This window comes from Purpureocillium lilacinum, assembly GCF_023168085.1.
Source record: "Purpureocillium lilacinum CBS 284.36 DNA, scaffold_6, whole genome shotgun sequence".
Lineage (NCBI taxonomy): Eukaryota > Fungi > Ascomycota > Sordariomycetes > Hypocreales > Ophiocordycipitaceae > Purpureocillium > Purpureocillium lilacinum.
Window position 1 is genome coordinate 716,324 of NW_027072116.1, and position 23,538 is coordinate 739,861.

General features: G+C 60.8%; 4 protein-coding genes and 1 non-coding gene across 5 annotated transcripts; 1 reads left to right on the plus strand and 4 right to left on the minus strand.

Annotated features, from left to right (window-relative positions):
- Window positions 1-534: 534 nt before the first annotated feature.
- Window positions 535-1,722, minus strand: PLICBS_008140 (type II membrane protein; the record flags this gene model as incomplete). The annotated part of the gene is made up of 3 exons (XM_065601329.1): window positions 535-730; window positions 791-1,376; window positions 1,449-1,722. The coding sequence occupies 3 exons, from the start codon at window positions 1,720-1,722 to the stop codon at window positions 535-537; spliced, it is 1,056 nt and encodes a 351-aa protein (XP_065457401.1).
- A 791-nt stretch (window positions 1,723-2,513) lies between these two features.
- On the minus strand, window positions 2,514-5,537 carry PLICBS_008141 (transcription factor spt20; the record flags this gene model as incomplete). Its single annotated transcript, XM_018324372.2, has 2 exons — window positions 2,514-5,155; window positions 5,207-5,537. 2 exons carry the CDS (start codon window positions 5,535-5,537, stop codon window positions 2,514-2,516), a joined length of 2,973 nt encoding a protein of 990 aa, XP_018177551.1.
- A 909-nt stretch (window positions 5,538-6,446) lies between these two features.
- PLICBS_008142 (uncharacterized protein) lies at window positions 6,447-7,788 on the minus strand (the record flags this gene model as incomplete). The annotated part of the gene is made up of 3 exons (XM_018324371.1): window positions 6,447-6,852; window positions 6,912-7,108; window positions 7,162-7,788. 3 exons carry the CDS (start codon window positions 7,786-7,788, stop codon window positions 6,447-6,449), a joined length of 1,230 nt encoding a protein of 409 aa, XP_018177550.1.
- Window positions 7,789-8,634: 846 nt separating this feature from the next.
- On the plus strand, window positions 8,635-10,506 carry PLICBS_008143 (uncharacterized protein; the record flags this gene model as incomplete). The annotated part of the gene is made up of 3 exons (XM_018324370.2): window positions 8,635-8,818; window positions 8,929-10,302; window positions 10,379-10,506. 3 exons carry the CDS (start codon window positions 8,635-8,637, stop codon window positions 10,504-10,506), a joined length of 1,686 nt encoding a protein of 561 aa, XP_018177549.1.
- Window positions 10,507-17,203: 6,697 nt separating this feature from the next.
- Window positions 17,204-17,286, minus strand: PLICBS_008144. Its single transcript has one exon. It is a non-coding gene; the product is annotated as a tRNA-Thr (tRNA).
- Window positions 17,287-23,538: the final 6,252 nt, after the last annotated feature.

A 23,538-nucleotide genomic window follows, 5' to 3' on the forward strand; every position in this document is an offset into this window, starting at 1 on the left:
TACTACCTGCTGTATACTGCCCTTTCATTTACTTCCTAGGGAGGTACGAAGTAGGTAACCTGGCATTGCCGAGCAGCTGTGGGCGTGACACACCACCACGGGAGCAGCAGCGGGCTCGGCGCATCTCCTCGGCTGTCCGTGTGCCAAGGGCGCGTCGCATCCACGCCCTTTGTCCCCCGTCCTCCATCAATTACTACCGCGAGTACAAAGTATGAATCACACCCAACAGCGCTCGTGAATCACGCTCCAGACATCGGAGGTGCTCCGAGAAATGGCAATCTCTGCCTCGAAAACAGAAAAGGAGCATGCCGTGTTGCCGCAGCCCGCATATTTGTACACTCGAGAGACCGAGACGCATGCCATCGCCAGCTGCCACAAAATACTTACCAAATCATCATATGCGCACCGTGCAGGCGCAAGGCTCCGTCCGGTCGGTCACCAACACGAAGCCTCGTCCCGAGGCCATCTCTATAACTCGTCAGGTACCATCCACAGCGGTGAAATCAAGCCATTCCCTCAGCTCTGGCCGGTTGCCTAGACCGCGCTGTATCCGCCCCGGCTGCCCGTCCCCTGTACCGTGTTCAGCACCCGCCTCGTCCAGTCCTTGAGCAGGTACGGGATGTCGCGCAGCGTGTCGCCGTGCGGGACCAGGTCCCAGCCCCGGGCTCCGTAGCGGTTGTAGTTGAGCCACGACCCGAAGATCAAGTAGGCCGCGATGCCCAGGAAGACGCTGCCGCCCCGGTTAGCATCCACGACAACAACAAAGCAACCAAAAACCGGCCGAACTTACATGATGACAAACCAGGTGAAGAAGCCCCAGTGCGTGCTGGAGTTGCCGTTGTCATCCCCACCGCTGCCGTCCCGCGTCTCGCACGCGTGCTTGGTGTGCCACTCGAGCCGCAGCACATCGGCGTCCTTCTCCGGTCCGTAGCTCTTCCAGATCAGCGCCGCGTTGTCCTTCTTGAGCTGGTGCTCCGACGACGACTTTTCCTTGCCGTCGTCCTTGTCGCCGTCCTCGCCGTCTTCTTTCTTCTCGTCCTTCTTGTCGTCAGCCCGTCGCAGCTTCTTGCCGCCCTCGTACTTGTCCTCAGACTCCCACTCGCCCTCATTGCCCTCCTTGTCCTTGTCGCACAGGAACTCGATAATGGCCTTTTGTTCGCGTCGGTCCTTGACCTTGCCGTCGAGCGGGAACTTGCCGCCCTTGAGCACGAGCCGCAGGCCCTCCTTCTCCGAGTCGCTGTTGGAGTCGCTCGTCTTCAGCCGTGTCGCCTCGTACTCGAACTGCGACCCGCCGAGGTTTTCCAGCGCGCCCGCGATGGCCACGACCTTTTCGACGACATCTGTCTTGCCCTGCAGCAGGTGCTGGATCGCGCAGACTGGAAATGTTTCGTCAGTTCGTTGCATGTAACGGCACGGCTACCAGGCCGGGACACGCCGGGTCTTCTTACCTCTGGTGTTGTTAACGCACTCCGCCTTCTGCTTCTCCTTGTCGGTGCTCTTTTTGAGCGGCTTGCACACGTCCAGCGTATACGTCGTGTTGCGGTGCGTGTCGGCGCTCGAGTCATACGACGTCGTGACGACCGAGTGCGGGCCGTCGAGCTTGCTCAGGTCGAAGCTGTGGCCATCGACGCGGATGTTCTTGCAGTCCAGCATCGCCCACGCCGGCAGCGGCGCCAGGAGCACGGAGAGGGCGAGCGCCGATAATTGCGGCGGCGGATGCATCGGGTGGTTGCCAAAGGGTGATGGAGGCTAGTGGGGATGATGGGAAAGGTCGGGCGGAGTCGCTGGGAGCTACGTCGGGAGCCGACGAAGACGATGCGGTCTATCAAATCGGTGAGAAATAGCAAAAGCGACAATGAAGCAGCTCCAGGCCAGATGCGCGCGTCAAAAGAGTGGCTGGGACGGGTGGATGGAAGCTCGATGATGGAGGTGTCACGTTGAGCGATGAAGGAGCCCATGTGGCTCGCTCTGCTGCCCGGCCTTGGACGTGACCAGCTTCCTCTCCTGGGCGGCCGCGCCGCGCTTCCGTCATGGTGGATCGCTGAGCCAATTGCACGTGACTGGCCCCGACCAAGAACGTCACACCGGACTGCTGCTGCTCGCGGATACCAACTCACTACGTACCGTCATCACCAGAAGCCGCTCACGTTGCACGCTTATTTAGAATCTCAAATGCCGACGATTTCTTTTGCATCATCGCTGCTCCTATAATACATCCCATGCATACAGAGTCAAAACCCCAGACCAACGAACGCCGCGCCGGAGCGACCACCACTGCAATGACTCCTGGTACCGAAACAAAACCGTCGTCCGCCGCCGTGGACGACCAGCAAAACCCATAGCCTCGAAACCTTTCCCGGGGGTATTAGAGCAACACAAGTGCACAAACAACGCAAAAACAACCATCCCTCCCAGCGTGGCCGAGCCCAGCCGGCTTGGCTTCCGCTCAGCGTAGCGCCGCTGCGCAAGGATATCGTAGACCTCTTGAATCATCCCACTCCCCAAGGGAGAGCCTACATCCCTTGGTGTCCCATCATGCCTCCCATGCCCTGCATTGCGGCGTGCTGCTGCTGCTGTTGCTGCTGCTGCGCTGCCGCCTGTTGTTGCTGGAGCATCATCTGCTGCTGTGCCCTTCGCTGCGCCATCGTCTGCTGGAGCAACTGCTGCGCCTGGGCCATAGACGACTGCTTCATCTTGTCGATCGCCTCTGGCGGTACCCGGTCTTGTCCGCCAAACTTGGCAATGGCAGCCTGGAGCAGTCGTCCGTAGATCTGGCGAGCGCTGGCCTGGATCTGCGCCTGGATAGGGTTGGCCCCCATTTGCTGCGGCTGCCCTTGGTGCTGCTGCTGCTGCTGCGCCTGTTGTGCCTGCTGCATCTGCATCGCAGCGAATGCTTGCATGTTGACGTTGCCGTTCATCATCTGGCCGCTGACCTGTCGCTGCATCGGGTTGCCCATCTGTCCCATACGCGCCATCTGCTGCAGCTGGGCCTGCATCTGCGGGCTCATCTGCCGCAGCTGGTTGCCCTGCATGTTCTGAAGCTGCTGGGCGTACTGGGCAAACTGCTGCTGTTGCTGCTGGGGCGTCATCATACCTCCCTGCGGCTGCTGTTGTTGATGCTGCTGCTGCTGCTGCTGCTGTTGCTGTTGCTGCTGCTGCTGTTGCAGCATCATCTGCCGCTGCATCATCTGCATCATCTGTTGCTGCTGCTGTGGAGACATTCCTTGTCCGTTCATGCCCGCGTGCGCGCCGCCGCCCTGCATGGCAGCCATTTGCTGCTGTTGTTGGGCAATGGCACGCTGCTGGGCCGCCATCTGCGCAAACACCTGAGGGTTGTGCTGCGCCATACCTTGGTTGTTCATCATCATGGCCTGGCCCATCTGCGAGTTCTGGGCCATCATGTTGGGTGGCGGGCTCGCCTGCGTCATGCGCGGAGTTGCAACCATTGCAGGCCGGTTGATGGGCGTGCCATGAGCCATGTTGGGTGTGGAGTGAGGCATACGGGGTGTTCCTGAGGGATGACTTTGCTGGCTGCCCCGGGCAGACATTTGATGGGCCATGGGCACGCCCATTTGGGCATTTTGGACCACCGAGGGCGGTCGGGGAGGGCTGTTGGCCATGTTCGAGTTGGTCTGCTGCATGGGGACGCTGCCGACCATCGGTGAAGACATATTCTGTGGTGTACCCTGTCGTATGACGGGTGACGAAGCGGGGGCTTGTGACATTTGAGCCGGGAAACGAGGCTGCGCCTGGCCTTGCATGCCATTGGCCATGGCGTTTTGACCGGCAACGGCGACACCGTTGGGCATGCCGGTCGGCATGGTCCCGTTCTGAACGGGATGTCCATGCTGAGGCTGGCCCATGTTCTGTGCGTTCTGCGCCTGGTTCGCCGCGGCGGCGGCACGGGCCGCCATGGCTTGTCGCTGAGCTTCGGCCTGTCGCAGTTGATTCTCTCTTGCCGCGGCCGCATCCCGTCTCGCCTTCTCGGCCTCGGCCTGCTGCCTCTGCATAGCCTCTTGCTGTCGCTGCATATGCATCCGGCGGTCGTTCTCCTGCTGCTTGATGCGCTCCTGTTCCTTCTTCTCGGCTTGCTCCCTCTTGATGTCCTCGATAACCTTGAACCGTTCGAACCTGGGCTCGAAGGTGGTGCCACCGTTTTGTGCGTCCCCGTCGGCACCTCCCGAGACCTGGTTGCCCGCTGCAGTGGCGGACAGCCTGTCGTCCAGGACGAGCATATAACGCTCCTGGTCGGCGGCTGCGGCCTCGTCCGCTGCCATCTCGGCCACGGTACGCTTGCGCGATTTGGGTTGCGGGGGCGGCTCGGAATGGCTGGGATGCGCCCAGGCCTCCAAAAGAGCAATCGTCTCCTCGGCATTCTTTGTCGGCTCAAGCATGAGCTTGGGCATCGTCTCCAGCAAAATTTGCCCCTCGACCGCGTATATGTTGCTTCCATCGAGCTCCATCTTCTCCTTCTTCTGGCGCTTCGCTGGGGGTGGCATGTTGCCGGCGGTCGGAGTCGGAGGCACCAAGGACATCGGGGTCGACGGCGGCAACGCTCCATCGGTGGCAGTCCCGGCCGTCGTCGCCTTTATTCTTAGGTCCGCCTGCAGGCTCTCCTGCGTAGGAAACATGACCTTGGTGAAGACTTTGGCCTTGGCGGGCGACTTTGCCTTGGAGCCGTCCCCTGGCAGGCTCGGGGCAGGCATACTCTCCGCATCCTTGTCGGCCGGTTTCGCCTCCTTCTGGTTCTCGTCGTCCTTCTTGATCGCCCCGCCGGTCTGCGCTCCATCTTTGGGAAACGGGATATAGGGCGAAGGAGTTAGATACTGGTTGTAGTTATGGATGCTCGACGGCACGACGGCGCTGGATGCGGATTTGGATTTGCTGTCGTCTTTCGGCTGTGCTTGCGACTTGTGATCGTGTACTTGCACAATAAGGCAGCCATCGTAAAAAGGCACATTGGCCTGGATAAAGTATTCCAATAGGTCGTGAGGGATCGTCTTGGCGCGGAGGTGTTCCAAGAACACCTTCATGGGGGATTTGTACGCGAACACGCTGTCCTGTCCGTCGAACCGAAAGTGTCCCGGATGTAGATGGATGACCAGAGACGGAGGTCGGCCGGCGAATTTCTTGAGGACATCGCTTTGCGATAGGGCTGCCATGTGTCAGAAACGCGACGCGCTAACGAGCAAAGACGAAAACATACCATATGGGCGCGGCTGCGAGTCTACAGCCACCATATCGAGCGACGACGCAATGCGCAAGCCCGCGCTATTTCTCGAGGCCCTACCCAGAGCCTGTGATGATGCTTCCCGACGGGCGCGATTCACCGGTCGCACGGTGGAGGCGGTAATGGTGCGATCGCTCGCCGAGGTCGGGGTCTGCTTGGCGGCGCTCGTCGGGGGCTTCTTCGCAGACATTGAAGGGGACGGCGACGACGTCCCCGCCGGCGCAGAGGAGCCATTAGTCTGTATGCCCGGAGGGATGGGCCGCTTCGTCTTTGGCGTAGGAATGGGGACGGGGCTGACGGTAACCATGGTGGCTGCCGGGTATGTGGTGTTCGCTACTCGCGACGCTGGTGATTCGGGTCCGCCGATCGGTCTCCTGGCTCAGGGCGTTGTATCGCACCCCAAGACGCGATCATGGATGCCGCAGGGCGGGCGTCGCTCGATGCCGGGTGAGGTGAGGTCGGAGGGATGATGTCGAGTCGTCGCGGTTGGCGCTAGTGGGCTGCGGAGACTCCCACGCTGGCAGTACATACAACCAAAGTAGTACGAGCAGCGGGCGAGCGCAGCCACGGGTCGGGCAGCGGGAGCTAGAAATAATGCATCGGTGAGCGAGGGCGAAAGGGTCCTGCGTTTTCTCCGGGATGCAGCGACAAAAGCGAGCGAGGGATATCCGACGTGCGAAGACGACGACGTGCTTGGTGCAAGGGTGAGCGTCCGGTAGTCCTTGGTCGTCTCGTCGATGCGCCTTGGCCCCCACGATGGACGAGCACGCGCTGCGATCACGTGACGGCCGTGTTTTTTGGTCAGCGCCCCAAACTGCTGGCCTACCCTGTACAATGGGTTGCGATGTTGCAAAGGCAAACAAACAAGGTGCAAAACGCGCAGAGGGTTTGATGTTTGGCGAAAAGCTTGTCGTCTCGTCGCGCAGGATGGGGATGTAAAAATTTAAGGTCAACACTGCACGATATCATGAAGTGTTTTTCTCGCGCCTTGTTGCTGGGTCTGCAACGCCACTTCCGCATGGCCCTTCGCGTCCCACCTCGATGCTCACAACAGAGTTGGTGCTACAAAGTGGCATAGCGTGGCAATACGTCAATCATATCTCAGCTTTGGTGGTACCAGAGATCCTATTTACATGTACATACGTGGCATCCCAGCATCTTGGTCAATCCCGTCCCTGTCCAGCGTCGGAAGCCTTCCACTTCGTGGCCCCATTGATCATTCCCGGCCCTGGACACGACGAGTCCAGTCGTCATGCACCCGCATGCCGTCTACGACCACGACGCCGCGGCCGCGGCCAACCCTCTCGGGGCGCTGCCACCACTTCTCCTCTTTGCCGCTCTTTTCTGCCTCTGACTCACTGTCCGCCAGGCCACCAGACCCGCTCTCGGCGCCGACAACCAGGATCACGTCGTGGCGCAGCCACGTCTGAAGGTTGGTGATGATGCTGCCGTTGTCGCCCGCCAGCGACTCCTGGAGGTAGACGACCTCGGGCTGGATATGGCGCAAGATGTGGACGTGGCCATTCGGCGTCGTGAATGGCAGAATCATCGGCTCCTTGTCCACGAGCGTCAGCGCTTGTGAATACACGGCGTTGAAGGCCGCATTGTTCGTCGCAGCCGCACTTGAATTCGTCAGCATGCGTCCATTTAACTTCACTCCGGCGTCCACAAGAAAACTTACAGAGGGCTCTTGGCCTCCTCGCCCGGTGTTTGCGCTTGATCGTGGCCAATGTTAGAAAATGACGAGCTCAGCGAAGGCGGCGGTAGGTTACTGGTAGCAGTCTCCAGCGCAGTGTCCTTCAGGTCAGGGGCGTAGATGAGGATGTAGAGCTTGATCCGGGAGAAGTCGTTGTGGCGCGGAATGTGAGACAGGATGGACTGCGCAGCGTGTCAGTGGATCAATGGCCAGGGACGGATTGGGGTTCACGCACGGCAATTTCGTGGTCGTCGGCGGCCGACACTTGCGCGTCTGCCGACACCACAATTGCGACAGTCCTGCGTCTCTTGTCCGATGCGGGCGCGGCGCGATCCTTCTTCGCGTCGGCTTCCTCGGACCACGGGTTCTCGCCATAGTGTTTGTCTTCCTCGCGGATCGAGGCCAAGGCCTTGCCCATGGCCGCGCCGGCCGCAGCAACGCCGGCGGCGACCGTCTTGCCGGTCGAGTCGAGGAACTGCTGCGGACTCGGGGTACGCCGGAGAGCGCCGGACATGCGCGCGCCCCATCCAGCAGCGGAGACGTCGCTCGGCGCAGGGCCGGGGCCGGGGCCAGGGCCTACGCCGATGCTCTCGTCGTCGCGTCGCGGCGGCCGTGCGTCGGCGGTCCGGTCGCGGCTCGTTGCGCCATAGGGAGGGTTGTCGCCGTAGTCTGCATTCTCGTAGTCGAGGTCGGGCTCGGCATCGTGGTCGACGGCGCCACCCTCGTCGTCCTTGCGCTGGCTCCAGACCCAAGCGGCCAGGCCAACGGTTGCGACTGTGACAGTTACGGCGAGCGGCACCCAATGCGACCAGACGCCGCGTCGCGAGGACCCGCGGTCGGGGCGATCGAACGGCGATGACATTTAGAAGGAATGTTGTCGCATCGCTGGGTGCGTAGGGAGGGGGTGGGGGGAGGGCGCCGAACACAGCAGAGGCAGACGGCGGCGCTCAACCGATGCGGCGTTGTCTTGTCTGTCGTCGTTCGACAGCGCGAGGCTGTTATGGAGTTGCGAATCAACGACAGCGTGTTGGTTGCAGGCGAAAGTCCGGGGATGCAACTGGGCAGGAGCCGGACAAAGGGTTTGCCAACGTCAAAGTCCGGTGGCTGGAGTGACGAGAGCCCCGGATGGGATGGGGTGGCATGGGATGGGATGGGAGGATGGATGTCAACAATGGTGGAGCGCCTAACGGCTCTCAGCCCAGCAACGCGCTCAGAGGGTTATCCCGAGGCTCCTCCATTGGCCGGGGCCCCGAGGACCATTGAAGATCCGGACCGAGGGCGGGAGGCTGGCTGGCGCTGCGGTGCGGCTGCTCCTTCCAGTCCCTTCTCAGTTTAGTGGAGACCGAGCTGGGAACAGGCGTACAGGCACGTGAAGCACCCGCCGCATCGGTGCATCACTCGAGTACAATAAACTGTGGCTTTCCTCCGACCTGCGCCACACACTCACCAGCCACACCTTGAATCCACAGCCCTACATTATCTCTGGCACCTTTTGCATGACTCTTCATTGCTGCCCCGCGACACTTTCTGGCTTCACCATTGCGGCAGCTACACGACAGCGCAGCACCCGCTTGCGATCTGCTGCGAAGCCATCCCAGGGCTGCCTGAGCGCTTGGATATCCCTAGAGGCGAAAGACAGCACCGTACCCCTGGCATCCCAAGGCAGATTCCGTGCCTTGCGAGGGCATTGCACCTCATCCTCCTCACCATGTCCCCCCACGCCACCTCGATGCCCTCGACGGGGCTCCAGGCCCTCATTCTCTGCGGACCTGGCTCGTCGTTCCCTACGTTTACGTCAAACCCAGACGAGAACCCCAAGGCCCTGTTGCCAATCGCCAATCGGCCCATGGTCTGGTATCCCATCGACTTCTGCCTGAGAACTGGCATCACCGGTAAGTCTCACGGCCGCCTCCTGGCACCACCTACGGGCGGTCTCTATGACACGCAAAGGCCATGGCAAGGAACCTGTAATTGCACGCCCTCAGTCGCTGACATTGGCCAGACATCACATTGATATGCCCTCCCTCTGCCTCTCAGGCACTCACCGCAGCCATGAACACAAACCCGTATCTCACGGGGCTACCACTTCCGCGGCCAGACATCCTTGCCCCAGCGGACCTGGACCAGAACACCGGGACCGCGGAGATTCTACGTCTCCCCGAAGTTCGCGAGCTCATCCAATCCGACTTCGTCATTCTCCCGTGCGACCTGATTTGTGAGCTGGCAGGGGAGAAGCTGTTGCAAGCCTGGATGGTCAAGTCGGCCAGCGCAACGGATCTGCTGAGCAGCACCAACTTCACCAATGGTCACCAGCCCCGCCACAATGGCGGGTTGACCGTGTGGTACGATACGAAAGCCACGGTCACGGTCAAGGGAGAGGAGACAGATTTCGTTGCGACGACGCCTCTGCCGCCGTCACCGATCCCGTCACCACGGGGATCCATCTTCCAGCATCTGTCCAAGCTGGTGTACTCGATCCCGACAGACTCGCTCAACGACATCACTGAGGAGCGCAAGTCCTTGCCACTCAGGCACGCGCTCTTGCGGGCCAACCCCCGTGCGCGGATGCACACGACCAAGAGGGACGCCCACATCTACGTCTTCCCCCGATGGGTCCTTGACTTTGTCAAGGAGAATGACCGCCTCGAGAGCATCGGCGAGGACGTTGTGGGCTGGTGGGCAAAGGCGCAATGGCAGACGGGCCTCGCCGAGAAGCTGCATTTCGATTCGTTTTGCGGCAGGAGTAGCGGCGACGACGACAACGAGTCGACGCCCGAGAGCATATCATCGTCCAAGGAGTCAAGCCCGGCTGGTCAAGCTGCGTCAAAGACTCAGTCAAGGCCGCAAATACAGGGTGTTGACAGTCTCCAGGTGCAAGGAAAAGGCGATTCATCGCTGCCTGGCTTCGACGTACCGCCAGTCCTCGCTTACATACCGGGCGCTCAGGGCCAGGATGCAGTTCCTCTCATTCGGCGGGTAGATACGGCGCAGTTGCTTTTGGCCATCTCCCTGCAGCTGGCAAAGCTTCCCTCCATTGAAGAGGCCGGACCAGATGCAGCCTCACCGTTTGCGCATCCCAAGAAGGTCGCGTATCCGGAAGGTGTCAAGCCCCGAACGACCATCACCAAGCAGGACAGCCTGATCGGCGAGAACGTGACGGTGGAGGAGAAGACGTCGATCAAGGAGACGGTTGTTGGGGCGGGATGCCAGATCAAGGAAGGCGCAAAGCTCTCACAATGCGTGCTCATGGACGGCGTTGTTGTCGGCAAGGGCTGCAAGCTCTCCAAGTGCATCCTCGGGAAGAGGTGCGTTATCGGGGACGGATCGGTGCTGACAGATTGCGAGGTGCAAGAGAACCTGCTGGTCGAGGCGAGAAGTGAGTGCCAACTCTGCAGGGCTGCCGCCCTGCAATCTTACCGCCTGCAAGGACGTATGCTAACCATGCACTGCAGCCGAGGACAAGGACAACAAGCTCATGAGCTCCGAGGGTCTGGAGGCGACCGAGGCGGAAATGGAGGAGGTCCTCCAAGAGGTGGACGAAGAGGTGGCGGCCGTTGCAGACGCGGCGATCGTCGACTAGCTGCTACAGTAGCGCAGGACAACAACTGCCGTTGAAGCTAAGCGCGAGGTTCGCTCGGCCGTTCCAGCGCGCCGCGCGTCGATGCAACCGTGACTCCGTTCCGTACCGTCGTTCCGTACCGAGGACGACTGCTGGCTAGGCCGATCGTTGCATGTCATTGCGGGAGTTAGCACACCATCGCCGAGGATGCTCGGGGCCCGTACGAAGCGCGAAGCAGCGGCGGTGTCGACGGGGACGCGCCTTGGTGCATCGTGGGTGCGTCCGAGCCCTTGCGGGGAACGCACGTTGAAGCCATCACCGCTTGTCTCGCTTGGCCCAGAATCCGGGCGTGCATGATCGCTGCATCGGCGAGGACCCCCCAGTCCGCATCGTATTACGCCCCCAAGCCAGGGTTCACTTGGCCGCCGCAACATCTGGCTCGTCGTCGTATGAAGACCGGCGTACAGGGCGGACCCTCGTCACACGGTCCCGGGCCGGCGGTTGCGATCCTGACGGTGCGACCTTCCATCAGCGCGTTTAGAGTTCGAGGCTACGGCTGATAATCCAAGAGTATTGTCCAGTAGCACCGCCTGGGGTACCCGCCCGCCCGCGCCCGCCCGCGCGTCTCTCGAGCAGCGACTCAGTCAAACCCGTCTTGCCCCCCAGCAGCCCCAGGGAACCGACCGCGACCATCCTCGGGACCTGCGGCGTTCGGGAAGCCAAACCGTTCGGACCTGTCACTTTATCGGGTGGCGCTCAGGCTTGGCCAGGCCCAATAAACGAGGCATGTGGTGGGTTGCGCCGCCGTCCAGAGGCCCCCTGACGGGCTGACAGCTGTCGCAATCGCGGGCACGCCGCTACCGTTCCTCTCCCACATGGCACAGCCCCCCCGGGGTTTTCTCCGCGGGCCCAGGACAGGGCAGGACAGGGCAGGGCAGGGCATGGCAGGGCATGGCAGGGCACTTTGTCGGGGCTGGAATGGGGAACGGAACTAATTGGAAGTCGACCCGGACCGACCGACGCGGCGGGTGGATATGGGATGGGATGGAGATGGATACACGCGTAGCTATGGGACAAGCAAAAAGGCGGCGGCCGTGGCTGGGGACCGTCCGAAGGTTTGGCAATGCATGGCAGGCCCAGTTAAAAAAAAATAATACGTATCACCACTTGCCGGGCGAGGCTGTGGAGGCCGTCCGTTCCTGCGTACTTGGCCGATGTCCTTGGCCGAGGAGCCAGCGCTGCGAGGGCCAACTAGCTGTGCCGCCGTGCAATACCGGATCCTTCTCGACGGACAGGTCGCTTTGCATGCAGCGACGAAGCATGTTGTAGGCCTAGGCTTGTCGGCCGGCGGGTGTGTTGACTGGCATGTAGCAGTTCTCTCGGGGGCTCTTGGTATTATCTTGGTAACCATTCTCTGCAGTTCCCTCGTCCAAGTCTATCTGTTCAGCCTCTCCCGCTCACTCACTCACTCACTCCAGATGCTGACTTACTGCGCCACTCACTCACTCACTCACACGCACTCGTATCCCACCTTCCGTCCGGCCCAAGAGCTACTCCAAGCAATCACGTCGCCACACGCCTCCCAGAAAACCTTATGAGCCCTCACTTACAGGGACAGGGACCCTTTCGCACCCAAGAAAAAAGAGGAGCACGGGATCCATGGACGCGCCTTACAGGTCTAACGCCACCCCGTGTGCGCGACTCCGTCCGTGACGATGACCCTCCCCTCCCATCCCCTCCCTCCCTCTCCCGGCCCGGGCCCGCCGTCGAAAACCAAGCCCAAAGAAAGAGTGGAGGCACACGCCCTCCCCGCCCGCCCGCCCGCTGAACCTCAGCTCTGCCCCCCCGACCGCAGTATGACTTGTCGTTCCTGTCGCGACTTGCCGAACTGCAGAAGGCCATTCCCGCCCAGCTCGGGAGCCCGCCACCACGCAACCCCGATTGGGGAGGAACCCTTGCGGGTAAAGGACGAACGAGGCCGTCCATACTGGGGGTGGTGGTCGGACGCTCGACGGCAGACACACGCACACACACACACACACGCCTACGTATTTGCCGGCCGGCCACATCGTACGATGTCAAGCCACACTCAATCGGTTTTTGTCTGTTTTTGCTGTGGTTCTCTTTTCGGCTGAAGAGTAGGACATGAGTAGCAACGTGGCCGCCACTTCTGGGCGAAATGGAGGCCGAATGGGGAAGGGGGGCGCTCATGGGCGATATGTGGCGCTGAGCCGCCGCGTGCCTTTTCACGTAGTATCCGTGTCAGTGGGTGACGGGAAGTATGCTCCATGTCGGCTGTCGCTTCATGGGACGAGGTTCGACGAAGAAGAGCATGACCAACTTGCCCTTGCTTGCTGGCTGATCCCCTCTGAGAGGGCCCTTCAGAGAGGGGCTGGCCGCGGGAGCTTAAACGGCAAAAGTCGGGTCCTGCCGTTCCGTCCAGGACCGAGCTACTGCTGCAACTACGACTAAGACTACTTGTACTCGTACCGACTACTCGCCTTACTTACCTAGTACCTAGGGTAGGTATGCACCGGGGGCGACAAAGTCACCGTCCTGCCGGACGCAAGGGCGATGCTCTCACCTGCGGCTAGGGAGACAAGGGCGCGGCGCGCGGGAGGAGCGCGCACAGTTGCATCATCGGGCGGAGGATGAGCCAAGCCAGCGGGACAATGGCATTGTCCGCCTTGTCCCTGCATCCTACCTACCTACACCTCCCCGCCTCCCATGCGCCTCGCCTGTCCTCCTGTGCTATAGTCTGTGCCTGTTAAGCCCTCGCGTGCCAAGTCGCGCCCGGGGGGAGGGGGTTTGCTCGCTAGGCGGCCAACCAATGTTGTTGCTGTCTGCCCTGCAGTAGGTAAGGTAGCAAGAGAAGGTCTTCAACGGCCCCTACCTTTGTACTACCTACCGTACCGACGGTACGAGCGGACATATCGGCTGGGCTCAACTACTAAAAAGAGGGTGTCGCATTGCATTTTCGATCATGCAGGCACAAACACAAACCGTAGATCCGCGGTATCCACCTTGGAGCTAGTAGTGGTAGTGGTAGTGGTATTATGTAGTGGTGGTGTTGATACCGCTGCTGCAAGGCACAGGCCCATGCCATGCCATGCCATGATGCCATGGGAAAAAGCCATCGCCACAAAACGTTCGAACCTACATTTACCGTACCGTACTTTTGCCTAACCAATCCAGGGCCTACTTACATACCGCCCTCCGCCACGGCCTCAGCCTCACGGAGTTTGTTGGAACACGCACGCACGCACGCCCCCCGGTCGCCGGTGTCTCCGCCGCCAGGTCCTCCGCCCGCCTGGGCCAGGGGCCAGGGTCGGAGGGAAGGAATCAAGCAAGGAAGGAGATATCGAAAGAGAGGAAAAAGCCAAGAAAAACGCGAATAGCAGCAGAGGGCCCCCCAATCTCTGGGTGTACACCCCGAAAAGGCACACGACGAGACTATTGGTGTCGTCGGGCCGGCATGGTAAGCGAAAAAGAATCCACCACGGTGGGATAACAGGTGACGAAGCACAGGAAAAAAAAACGAAACAACAGATGTGGTGTCGACAAACTTCACAGCTAGGAGGAGTATCGCGAGCCCTCGGACGAGCGGCGGACCCACGCTCTCCAATGTGCTCCATTGCACGGCCGAGTCATGTCATTTGCCGTGATGGCCTTCTATACGGTACGGAATCTCAAAATGCCGTCTCGGGTGGGGAGCGGAAAACAGGGGATTCGGGGACCACGCAGGTCGAGTTTGCGTTATCCTCTCTGTTCCTGTTGACACGTCTTCCAATCCACAGACGGAACAGGACCCTCGTGCCGCCGCTGCTACAGCTTCTTTGCCCTCATGGTTCTCGCCATGCTCCTCCAACCCCCGCCCGCTGATCCGGCCGGGAGAGGGAGGCTGGGCCTCGCTGGACCGCCCGACGGGTCCGGCCGATCAACGGCTCGGTTCCAAAATGGCAATTGGCCGTAGCGGCCACGGGAGAGCCACGAGCCCCGCCCGCTGCCGCCGCCGCCGTCGCCGCCGCCTCCGCCGGACGCCATCCCATGCCATGCCATGCCATGCCGTGCCTTGCCATGCCCCTCGATGATGCAGGCACGCACTCACTCACAGCCAGGCGGTGACACCCTCATCATGCGTCGCCTCGTTGCCCATTCCCACCTCCTCGCCCACTTGGCGCTGCCCATGTGCCCCCTTGTGACCCCTCGGAGGGGCGCGGGCTTGGTGTTCGCGCTACTGCTGCAAGGTCCCCCTCTCTCCCCCCCTCCCCATCCATGCCACCCTTACAGGCACCAGACGCAGGAACCCGTGCCGCGTGCCTCTACCAAATACGTAACTACTGCGTGGTATCCCAACGGGAGGGGAGGGGAGGGGAGGGGGGCAGGGAGGGTGGAGGGGGAGCCGCCTGAAAGGCCCCTCCATCCGAAATCCTTCCCTCCTCGTGCTGCTGCTCCTCCTCTCGGCCGGCGGACCCGGGAGACTCCAGTGGCTCCGCGGGCGGCCGATAAAGAATGCCCCCCAGTGGCGGGCCAAGGACCCTGCAGACGGACGGAGCGACAGCCGCATGGTGCTTCGACAATGACGACGTTTGGCCTACTGAGCTGCAATGTTGCTACGGGCTACTGCTTACTCGCTGGGCGTGCTACTGCAGCCGCTACTGCCCGTTGGCCCTGCTAGGGACGTCCGTCGTATCGCTCGCGAGTTGATCTCGAGGGCCTCGCTTGCGTTGTATCGTTGATGAGGATGATGATATGTATGCCTGCTGATGCCGCCCTTTCCGCTGCTGTGCGGTTCTCGTCGTCGCGGGCGTTATCGCCGTTCTTGCAACGCCATGCATCCGAGCAGCATGCGGGATATGCAGGTTGGAAAATGTTCCTGGGGCGCGCCAGCATGGGCCGATAACGGCAGGGAGGCGGGGGGAGACGAACTTACATGCCATATAATCAGGATTTCTTTAAGTGCGTGCAGTAGCAGTGCGACCACCGCGCAGTAGAGAGCAAGGGTGCTTTTTGCGTTGCGTTGCGTGTGCATATACCACCATATACGTCATGTGTTATTATCGGCTGGGTGTTAGTCGGGGGATATCCAACTCGGCAGCTGCTTCAAAGTTCAGCCTTGCACTGCTCAACCAAGTTGCTAAAAACCAGGGAATGACAAAAACCGCGCAGCCCGCTCCGCAAAGCGGTCAAGAAAGAGAGCAGGGGTTAAGGACGAAAACCTTGGATCTTTTCTCTGGAAGCCTGCCATGGTCAGAGCCGCAGCGGGAAGACCGGGGCCCCAAAGGAAAGCAACACACAGACACCCACAGACAGACAACCGAGCACCACGAGGTGCGGCGACGCTACAATCGCCGATTCTGCACGTCGTCAACTAGGCTCCTCGATTGGTGCGATATTCCCCTGGGCCATCTGCAACGACCATCGGGGGGACCGACCCGGTCGGGAACAGGGACAAGGATGCTCGGAGCGTTTTTTTTTTCTGTGCCTGTGCCTTGCTCCTCCTCCTCCTCGAAGCTACCCTGGGTGAGAAATGGTGTGCTTTGTCGACGTTTCGGCCAAGGCCATGCACGCATGCATGCATGGGCTTGTCGAAGACGACATGCAGTAGTGCGCGGTAGTAGCCTAGTAGCATCATTCGGCAGGAATGCGCCCGTTGTTCGCCATGGCCCTTGCCGCGCTTCCCCCGCGGGGAGGGGGGGCGTTGATGTGCATGTGGGAGGATCCGTTGCGACGCCCGGCCGGCGCACTAAAAACTCGGCGCCGAGGAGCTACGCGAGAGGCATCATGTGAGGGCGCGAGAGAGAGAGAGAGAATGAATGAGAAAGATTGTCCGCGTGTGTGTGCGTCTGAGTGTAAGAACTACAAGGGTTTTTCTCTGGACGCTGCATGGCCAAGCGCGTGCACTGCCTAGCCCACCCCCGTGCACTGCAAGTGTAAGTGATAGCGACCCCATCTACACGCAAGTGTAAGTGATAGCGCTGGCGCGAGGAGCGCGCATGCAAGCACGACCAAGGCAGCGCTGCAGCTTTTGTGGTGTAGTGATACCAGATGCTATCTAGTAGCGGGCAGTGCTGTTAGCTTCGCTTTGCATGGGCAACGGCTCGCTAACAGCACCCTCTCTCCCTCTCTCCTGTCTCTCTCACTCTCACTCTGCTCTGTACCATGCAAAGACGCAAGGCGACAGCACACACAGGCAGGAAGACAAGCAAGGGGACTCCATAGTAGTACCAAAAGCCATCTAGTTGACGAAGAAAAAAAAAGCTTGGAATGGAAAACTCCTCCGTGCAGCAAAGCCGCGGAGCGCGCAACGCAGCAAAGCCCGACGACTGCCCCTTCAACCCGGGCAAGATTCCAAAGGCCCAGGCCTCTGGGCGTTCCGGCTCCGACGCACGCCCTGACTGCATCTTGCCTGCCCGGTTGAATAGAAAAAAAAACGTGAAACTGGTTGAGACGATGATGAACGCCTCTTTTTCGGCCTTGACTCGTTGACATGGCACGATATCCGGGTGCTGCTCCCCTGCCAAGCCCGACCACGTGCGCCGGGGGGGCGGGCGTAAAATAGAAACACGGAGGAGAATGGAAAATTTTTGAACAGCAACCAAAGAAAAGGACAGACAGGGGGAAAAAAAAAAGAGGAACAGAGCAAAGTTTAACAAGGCCAGAAGCTTGGCGCTGGGGACGTGAACAACAGGCAAAAATGGCAAAAGGATAATGCAACTGCCCCCACGCTGGATCGAACAGCGGACCTCATCATATCACATCTGGTACGAGTGATGCGCTCTACCACTGAGCTATAAGGGCTGGTTGTTGGAAGAGGCTCGCTAATTTATGTCCAAGTCTTTAGTTGGCCGGGCCGCTCCAGGGTACCCCACTTCGTCTCGTCCCCGTCCACCGCAGCCTCTGCGGGGCGGGGCGGGGCGGGGCGGACGGGGTTCAACCGTGGGCATGGGCACAGCCGCCGCTCGGCCCAAACCCTGGGTCCCTGACTTGCCTGATCACGCCCGCGAGTAATACTACCACGTCGCTAGCGAACGAGGCAGCCATCGCCTTACTACTTTGCAGGCACTACCTTGTTCTTCTGCCAGATACTCGTACCACATTCCTCGACATGCCCCATTGGGCAGTCGTCCGCGTCTCACATCAACGAGCCATCGCCAGAGCAAGCTGGATTGTCCTCGACCTGACCTGACGGCCGGCCGTCGTGGCCTATGGTGGGGGCCATCTTGAACAGCAGTTTTCTTCCGGCACGCGAGAGTCCACCCAGACCCTCTTCGTCGTGCGAGTGGTGGCGATCATGCTCGCGAACACACTCAGCTGCCCTTGGCATCCGCGTACGGTAAACACGCGGGGTTAAACCATTTCCGACACCCGATGCCAGCACACGACTGACCTAGCCCACAGCCATCATCGCGGGACGCATTGACATTGGTCTTTGGCCGACCTTTCTCCGGCTGATCATTGAGACCGTAGTCGGCAGTCGTCAACAAGAGCCACGACACACCGATACCCACCGAACGCCCGGACCCATCGACATCGCCGACCGATTGTGTCGTCGAAACTGCAAGACGGAAGTCCCGCACCTGTGGTCGTGATTACTATCCGACACCTCTCTTGGACAGAGACGGGGCTAGAGTAATCCAGAAACACCAGGGCAGTACCCAGTGCACGAGACCTACTGCCTTGAAGGATCCGTGGATCATGCTTCTCGATCCAAGAGAGATATTCTGAACGGGTCCTCGCCCTAGAAGGGATGCTGCGTGGTGGGCCGAGGGGCGTAGGGGTCGACCAATCTGGCAGGACAGGTCCCATCCCTCAAAAGCGGGTAGGGCCCGAGATCATAGAGCAAGGAAGCGGCAAGTGACAGCGTGCGTCCCAGAGCATCGGCCAATGATCCATGCTGCCCTTGGCTTTCCTTGTTCCAGACCCGCGGGGACGCCGTGAGAGCGCCTTCTTCCCGTCACGACAAACGCCGTCTGAAGCAAAGCCCGTCCCACCGGTCTTGACTGCTGGCCAAGCGCTCAGCCCAACATGCCAAGAGTCGGCAGTGGGCGAACCGACCAGCAACCAGGCAAAGAATACGGCCGCTACCGACAGCAAAGGTTCCTCTGGAGCGCCGTGGACGGTACGCGGACCAGGCAGGCCCTGGAATGACCTAGTATACCTCCTACTCAGGGTAGCAGCCGCTTCACTCGACATGCCTTCTCGGGATCCGTTTCGGTAGGTGGCGGGGATTTTGGGAACCATTGTGTGTGACAGCAGCGTTCCAGTACTGGAGCGCGATGCATGTTCTGTGAGGCTCTTGGTCCCTCGTTCGAGGGGTGGGGAAGGTCGGCGACTGACATCGGGACGAGATGCATTCAACGCCCTCAAGTCCAGCTCTGCATCTCGGACGATAAACAACAAAGGCAGGGCGACATGCTTTTCATTTAGCCGGCACTCAGCTTTGCCATATAGATGCATAGATGCATGTCAGATGGGCCGTATGTGGGAGGGGAGTGGGTGATGATGCCAAGCCGGCTGCCCAGGGACTCTGCTGAGGATGGCGAGGTGGGGTGCGTGTATGGCCGTTTCCCAGGGATGCAACTGGGATTCGCAACGAGATTGCCATGTTTGCCTCGATGCTGTAGTGAGGGCCTTGTGGTGCACCGTCGGCAGTGGGGAATTGCTCATGAGCCCCATGACTCCCATCCCCTCGACATCGCTTAGACCAGATCGGCACCTCCCTTTCGTTCGAAAAGGTCGAGGGGCAAAGCAATTTTCAGGTACGTACCCCACCTCGGCCAGTTGCGGTCGTTGCCTGATTGTCCGGGATGCAGCGCGTACATATGACTGATCACTCGAGTTGAAGAGACGTCGGCAAAGCTTCCTGTGCGTCAAAGGATTCGTCACTGCGTTGACGACAGCCGGTGCCAAGATCGAGCGCATTGGGATGGCGTGACTACCAATGCGGAAAGCCGACTGACGCCCGCTCGCGCGAAGTGGCATTCAGTTGCGATAGCGACATCAGCAGCACAATATCGAGGCGTGACGCTTCCGCTTTTGAGATACTGCTCATTGGCCGGCAACAACGGTGACAGCCACCTTCGCGACAACGGTCGATGCATCATGCACACTCGGCCGCGGGGACTGCTGCTGCTGGGCCTGGGCATTGGACAGACTTCACGGTCGCGACAACAGGCCGCGGAGAAGCCGTCCACTCGCAAACCGTCGAGCCCTCGACCAAAAAGCAATGCAGACAACGTAGTGGAAGTGCCGGGATGACGCCGCGTTGGACGTGCCGTTCGGACTCCTGCTTGGTTATCGCCATGTCCGTGGTGGGATCAACCAACCCAAGACCTAGGTGCAATTCAATAATCCAAGAGTGGTCCAGCTGAGAGCAACCTGCCTGCCTATACTCGAGCTTCTGGTCCGACAGGGCTGCCCTCGCCGTGTTCCTGGTGACAAGGTCTCATCCCCACGGCGACCTGGCCCCGTTGCCGCATGTAGGGCGGACGGCCGGCGGCTATTGTCTAATTGAGTTCGCATGTCCAGGGTCAGAAAAGAGGGTCGCTGCTTTACACACAAGGCCGCCTCGCAGTCTTCTCGACGCCGCCCTCTCAAGCCCAGCACTGCCGGATCAACAACGCTGCTCGGTAGGGAATACGAGGCGCCACGACGGAATGGGTCCACTGGCTTCAGCGTCGGCAATCTCCATTGCAACCCTCTGGGCTGGGGTGATGCCATTATGACCAGGGAATCCTCGGGAGGAGGGCCTGCCAACCTATTTGGGCAACGCCTAGAGGACCTTGTCAGCGAAGAGCGGCGTATCAGTTCGGGCTCGAGGAAACTAATTGCACACTGCGGATCTGGTTCTCACCGGCGTGAGGTGCGTCCTGCGCACTGCATGTGACGTGTGCCCCGGGTGCTGGGCACCTACAGCCCGTGAGCGAGACCTAGTGCACCACTGGTGACAACTTGACAAGGGCCATGAATGGCAAAGGAAATGCGGCCTCAAGTCCATGCAGCCGCCCTGCCTTTGACAGAACACTGGGCGCGCGGCCCCGGGTTTGCAATGCCGACTGGTATGAGTAGAAGGCTGCGAGACGGTGGCTCAAGAGAACTTACGTGAGTGTCGAGGAAGCGGCGCAGCGTCGGCTAGCGAGCTTCTGTGACGGTGGCGGCGGTGCATATCGTGCTCATCATCTGGCGTCCAATGTCGGCAGGGCGATTTGGCATGGGACGAGCTGGGATAGAGAACGGCCAGGCAGGCCGTGCCGCAGATGACATCAACGCCGCCGATAGCAGACCTGGGCGCCCCGCAGCGAAGGGGATCAAGCTCCGGATGCCAGCTCCGGATGCCCAAATGCCCGGACCTCAACCCCCGGCAAAGGTGAACAGGCGATGTCGAGCTCACCTCAGAGGCGGCAAGACGGGCGGTTTTGGATTGCCGCGCGTTGGGCCCGGTGTGGCCTCGCCCTTCCACGTGCTAGCATCCTCCCCTTGCTTGGTTCCTGGACTGATCGCCAATAAGCGGAGATGGGCACGTCCCAGATGCCCTTCTGCTGTGTGAGACCCACAGAAGCACGAAACTCTCTTTTCTTTTCGCATCGTGGGCCGAAGTCGACGGCGGGCGAAAGTTGTGGCCCGAAGAGGCAAAGGCACGCTGGACTCTCAGCTCCCTTTGGGCCATCGACAGGTGGTTCAGGAGAGCACGGCCGGTGGACAATTGGGGACCCCTCATCGGTACCTCTCGGCGAGATATGGCTGTCTCACCCACGAACGATGTTTGGGATGGAAATTTGCCATCGAGTCCATTCCAGGAGGACACCCATTCCATCAGCCAGCGCTGCCAAAGTGTGGAGCGATCGTGGCCGCAGCGTCATCGTCGCGCCACGATGGCCAGGCCCCTGTGCTTGCTGGTGGCTGGGGGGACTTTGTACAGGACGGGCCAGCAGGATTGCGGGACGAATGCGATTGCCTGGCCTCGACTGGGCCACAACGGTACCTACATTGTCGTCTCGCCGCGGGTGCGTAGAAATAATTGCCCTATGAGCCGCATTTTGGCCGCTCAGCGGCCATGTTCCGCCGACCTTGGTAGCTTTCGTCTTTGGCGGATGGCGACGACGTGGAGTCCATCTGCATGTTTCTGTGCCTCGTAGTCGAGGGAGTGGCGGACCCCGGTCTGTCTTCCCAGACGGGAGGGGTCCCATCCCGTCTGTCCTGTCGGATCTGACGCGCCAAGTGCCAACGGAGGGCCCCAGCCCAGCGGGTGGAGGACGGGCGATGTGGCTCAGAGGGCGACGGCGCGTCGGCAATGACCGTTCATGCATGCAAGTGCGTACGCCGTGGACAGACAGGGACTTTCCCCACTCGATCTATCATCAGCAACCAACGGGCCCGGGAGCAGGAACCAGCGCTAGACGGGCTCGCTTGCATTCAAGGGCGCGGCGTACCTAGTACGTGTTTGTGTATTGTTTGAGTTGGCCTGGGACAGACGCTGCGCGAGCTTGATTCACCGGACGATGCCGTGCCTGCTTTGGGAAAGCCCGTGGCTCTCTGGCGCCCATATTTCGCTGCCTGCCTGTAGGCTTGTGTGAGAGGATGGTTGGGCGGCTCCAGCTGTTTGCTCGCCTGCGATGCGCGTGGAGGCCAAACTGCAACGGTGGCCCTGCGGAAGGCCCCCTGTGACAGGGCAGTGAGTGGTTCTTCCTGGCTGCAACCACTCGTCGACGGGTGCGGCCGCGGGGCGAACGGACGGGGATTGAGGCCATGACTTATGAGGTGCAACAATGGCCCTCTGTGCCTGAGTCGGAAGCAGGGAAGCGGGTTGGCGAGGGGGTCACGGGCGAGAGAAGTGGGACAAGGCATGGGCCACGGGTCACGGAGAGTGAGTTGGATGGCTTTCAAGGCCCGTAACTCCGGACCTTACCTAAGGTGAGGTGAGGAAGGAGCGAGGTGCCGTACTTGCTCGCTAGTACCTTTGCTCATTTGATGCGCAAGGCAGGTACGGCAGGTAAGAAGGGAGGGCCTTCCGCGAGGCAAGTGCCCCTCCCCCCCAGGTGCTTGCCTTCGTTACGGGCGGCACAGAGAGAGAGAGCGCGAGAGAGCGAGAGTATAACACGCCCCTCCCTCACTGGGTACGCCGTTGGTCGCCCGTCCATATGTCAACCGCGAGCAGAAGCACTCAACCTTGACTTTGAACGGGGCCATCAAACGGAAACACTCTCATGCCATCTGAATATGGCGTGCGCACCGGTCATTCAGGCCGACAGGCACCAAGGTCGGACGGAGCACCAGTACCAAGGTACGTCGGCGAGCATGGTTTGCCCTGCGCTGCCCTGCGCTGGCCTCCCCTGCCGAACCCAACTTGAAGCCAAGCACCAAGGTACCCGTCTCCCATAGAAGCGGCAGCAGGCCTGCCCTGTCTGTGTCTGGAGTGGAGGCGATCTCGGGCGCCCCCCCCGGTCCATCCATGGGTCCATGTCCCGTCGGCTAACACGCCCCGAGCTAACTGCCAGTAAAGCGAGTATTGCCTCGCGCACCCACAAAGGGCAGGGCATCTCAATCCATCCACCTCACCTCACCCCCAAGGGCAGCGCAGCAGCGCCTGGGTGCGTTAATACCGACCTGCGAGAGTCCCCCAGGCACCCTGCACACGCCCTCCCCTCCCCTCCCGCGCGGCGAGCAGCACACCACAGCACACCACCACACGGCGCTGCACCGCCCAGCAAGCACGCCTCAGCGCGCCCCCCCCCCCCCCCCCCCCCCCCCCCCCCCCCGGCCCGCACACGCCTCAGGCACCTGGACCTCCAATTCTCCAGTGCGGGCTGCCAAGACGATCCGCCACCCCAGCTCGCCGTTCCACACGACCACCTCACCACACCTCAGGCACCTCACTCACTCAACCACCGGCGGGTGCTTTGACACACTCCCTCCCTCTTGCACTCACCACCCCACTCTGCTCCATCCCTCACCTCACTCCCACTCCTCCTCCTCCTCCGTCCGCTCTGCCTGCCCGCCGCCGCCGGGCCCCCCCCATCGCTGCCATCCACACCTCAGCACGCACATGCGGAC